Here is a 4,172-nt window from a genome sequence, read left to right as displayed (position 1 = left end):
TTCTTTTTCTACCTGAGACAATCTCGATTCGATGTGGCTAGCGCGGCCTTCGCCGTACTTCACCGTGTTGGTCCATTTGGTCTCCTTCTCCTTGCAGGTATCCTCGATAAGCTTGAGGTAACCCGCAGCAGAGGCGGCTTGTTTTTTTTGCTGTGGTAGCTTCGGCCTTGGCAGTTTGGGCGTGGCGTTTTGCTTCGTCGTGTACCGCCATGACCTCTCGCCTGGTGTCGCGCACTCGGCTTGCCTCAGCCAGGTATTCCTTCCTGGCGAGCCCGAGTTCTTCACGCTTCTCAGCGTAATCCGCAACCTTGGTAAGAGTGGCCTTGTTGCTATTCACTATCGTGGTGAGGTTGTTGCACTTGGTGCTCACCTTGTCGATTAGGGCCTGATAGCCCTTCATGGTCGCTTCATTTCGTTCAACCAGGTCGGCCATGTCAATGGCGAACTGGGTGAGCTTCTCGCAATGCGCCTGCAGGTTAAGGTGCGCCTCTGCAAGTTTGTTAAAGTTCAATTGTTGGAGCTTGGTTAAGGCTGCTCGGTGTGTGCTGGTGCGTTTATCGTGCACCCTAGCCCAGTCAGCCTCGTCACAGTCGGTCATTGCTGCCTCAAGCGGGTGGGCGAAGTCGCCCGCGCACGCGCTGGGAGGTTTGAGGTTCTCCCGCGCCCATGCCTTCAGCGACGCTGGGTCGCCTGGGGGCGCCGGGGAGGTCATTGTGGGTGGTCCTATGCGACGCTAGGAGCAGCGACGGTTGAGAAGTCTTGACGGCTTTGAAGAAGTGATTTGTCGGTGCCGAAAAAGTGATTTGTCGGTGCCACGATACTGGTGTGTATGGAAACTTATAATTAATGAATTAGGTTGTAAGAGAGAAATCGAAAATTAAACAACCGTATTGCACATCAGGTTGGGCCACACAAAAAGTCACAATAATCATTCACCTGTGGATTTATTGCAGTAGAAGTACTAGCTGTTTTCACAGATCCGACGGCAATTCTTGATGCTAATGATGCTTCCCCAAAGCAACGAAAGAAAGAATTTGTTTGGTCTGGCGGCTTTGGGACACCTGGGATACATTAATAGCTTTGGGCCAGCTAGGCAGGATTTGGGCAATAAAACGGAACTACCATTTGTGCCATTTAAATAAGGAGCAACAGCAATACCATATTGAAGATGCCATTGAATTTTGCAACAGAGAAGGTTTCCATAACAACTGTAGTGTGCTCGACAAGAATAAGCAAAAAACGGCGCCGTTGCAGATCGTCATGCGCAGAAAAAAGTAATGTCACTCAACGCTGGATTATATAAAAACAGGGAAGGCGCCTCCTAAATGACTCTTTTCTCCATCATCGGTTTGATTTTGTAACGTCGAAGATATGAAACCACCTGGTTTAAAATATATCACGTTCACTGGACTAGCATCACTGGTAGGTATAGACACTTTGTTTAAAATATACGCCAGATACGATGCTACTAAGAAATACGGAGTATGTTCTGTGTATACTTATGGTCTATTTAACGAGCAGTTCTCGGTTTGTAGATGCCATGCCTGTCCCAATCACAGAGATGAAGAACAAGTAGTGGCCCTTCAACGGATTGAAGCTCACGGTCGTTGAATATGATTTAAGATCCTACGCAAATAATGCATTACGTGTTCTTGAATCCGAGTACCTTAACTTTGTTAGCACTGCTCAATGCTTTGACAGTAATCAATTAAGCAGTTACGTGGTGGATAATCATAATCTTCTAGAAGTTAATGCGGCTTACGAATGTACGCTTAAGGGGGGGAAAATTGTGAATGTAACGACATGCGATATTGAGGGCATTTTGTACCCTATAGACTTGGAGAAGATCATCAACAATATTGATCTAGCTAAGCTACGACTGTTATTAACCACCCTACTTTAAATCATTAAACATGCTAAGAAAAAGATATTGTGAGCTCACGCGATAGATCAATAAAAATGTATTCCTGTCTCAAAAATTTCTAGTACAAAATTCCGTAACACAGCTGCTATTGAATCAATTCGATTCCACCTCACTAGGTGCTTGCGACCTTCTACTTTATCAAAGAAATAATTAACCTCTTAAATCAACAGATACTGTTTGATTATTATTGCTCGAAAAGGTTAAATATTTCATTTGGCCGCAAAACTCTACTCGGGGTTTGTCCTACAGAGACCTCTGGGTCCTTGAATTATGAACACGTGAAGAAGCCATCTTGAGGGACATGCAGTCTCCTGACAAATATATCAGATCCGAATTCAAACAATTTTGCAACAGCCAGAAAAGCCACAAGATACCCATGGTATCGAAACACATTAACCCTCGGCCTAATCCTTGCTGGGAATGTACACATATAAAGAGTAAACTCAAAGTATAATTAACTGATTAGTTTTAGAATACCATATATGCATTAGTGTCCCTTAATACTTAAACCTTCTATGCGTTTCTTTGTTATCTGGCATTGCTAACACTTGTTATTTGGCTTGAAACGTTTCCTTCCAGATTATTTTAGCATCTTTGCTGGGGCCGCTTGTGGCGTAAATGGTTTGGGTGTAAAGTTGCTCAGTGAAAAGTGTGTGAAGTATCAAGAGCCTAACGATTTTAATAGGGCTCCAGCTCGTACGTTATTACTACATATTACGATTTGCTGCGGTACCAACAGTGTTGCAATTGGGCTAACCGCAGAACTATTGCATCCAACACATATTTACGTCTAAAAATGTAAACTTGCTTTCTGAGAAATTATCACTGCGGAGCCTCTATGCATAATTCCTTGGCGTAACAGGTGTTGAATGAATGGATCCTTATCCATTCTTTCCGTCGCAGCTACTGGTAGTGTGTTAGAGACTTGGTCCCCGGTGAGTTCCTGCATTACTGTCTATTTGCTTACTTCTCCAACCATGGGAACTTCCCTCAATTTATCTTTCATGCCACCGGTGTGATTCTCCTTCGCTTCATCACCGATGTTCCGATTCCGCAGCTCGGCTATTCTCCGAACCGTTTCACTTCGGTCACTCTCCGAGCCTGTCTACATCGGTCACTCTCCGAGCCTGTCTACATCGGTCACTCGCCGAGCCTGTCCACACCGGACACTCACCGAACCGCTATACCTCAACAGTGGAAATAAAGTGAAAGAGGGAAACAGATTATTTTGAATGTGCGAGAAATGAAAAAAAAAAAAAAAAACAAAAAAAACCAAGATTTGCTATGCTAACGAGTACTCATAGGTTATTCAAGCAGTCACGACGAGTCAAGAGGATTGGAAACGCAAAGTCTAAACGAAGGTGAAGAGCTAACATGATCGTTTGCAATTTAGGAATGGCCAGTCTCAGGGTTACTTGAGTGATACGATGTGATGCTGATAGTGTCAGCGATACTTCCCGAGGAAATGTTGTTAGCATTGCGCACCATAATGCACCAGTCACAAAAGTCATTTGACATCAGTGTTGAGATTTCGAGCCTTGAAGACTATGCGGCTTAGTGCGGCTTAAAAAGCCGCAAACTATGAGGCTACAGAACGCCGCACGGTATGAGGCTGCGAGGAACGCGAGACGCGAACGAGACGCGATGAGATCGAGACACGATGAGTGTTGAATGAATGGATCCTTATCTATTCTTTCCGTCGCAACTACTGGTGGTGTGTCAGAGACTTGGTCCCCGGTGAGTGCCTGTATTACTATCTACTTGCTTACTTCTCCAACCATGGGAGCTTCCCTCAATTTATCTTTAATGCCACCGGTGTGGTTCTCCTTCGCTTCATCTCCGATGTTCTGATTCCTCAGCTCGGCTGTTCTCCGAACCGTTTCACTTCGGTTACTCACCGAGCCTGTCTACATCAGTCACTCACCGAGCCTGTTCCACACCGGTCACTCACCGAACCGCTATATCTCAACAATGAGATCGAGACATGATGTTCATTTCAGAGTATCATATGGGAAGTTGATTGTAACGTATTATTGTGAGTGACCCAGCGTCGCTGACGGCATGGGCGCTGGACTCAAACCTCCCAGCGCGCGCGCAAGCGACTTCGCCCGCACGCTTGAGGAAGTGATGACCAACGCCGACGAGGCCGATAGGGCCAAAGTACTAGACAAACGTGCAAGCGCTCGCAGAGCAGCCTTGATCAACCTCCAACAATTGAACTTCGACAAACTTGCCAAGGCGTACCTTA

At 45.6% G+C, this 4,172-nt stretch overlaps 1 protein-coding gene across 1 annotated transcript; it reads right to left on the bottom strand.

Annotated features, from left to right (window-relative positions):
- Nucleotides 1–37: 37 nt before the first annotated feature.
- TRVA0_108S00100 (uncharacterized protein) lies at nucleotides 38–712 on the bottom strand (the record flags this gene model as incomplete). Its single annotated transcript, XM_076687969.1, has 1 exon — nucleotides 38–712. The coding sequence occupies one exon, from the start codon at nucleotides 710–712 to the stop codon at nucleotides 38–40; it is 675 nt and encodes a 224-aa protein (XP_076537798.1).
- Nucleotides 713–4,172: the final 3,460 nt, after the last annotated feature.

Source organism: Trichomonascus vanleenenianus (genome assembly GCF_965637985.1).
Source record: "Trichomonascus vanleenenianus strain CLIB 3782 genome assembly, contig: TRVA0_108S, whole genome shotgun sequence".
Lineage (NCBI taxonomy): Eukaryota > Fungi > Ascomycota > Dipodascomycetes > Dipodascales > Trichomonascaceae > Blastobotrys > Blastobotrys vanleenenianus.
The sequence above is the reverse complement of the archived record's forward strand: the minus strand, read 5'-3'. Positions and strand labels throughout refer to the sequence as shown.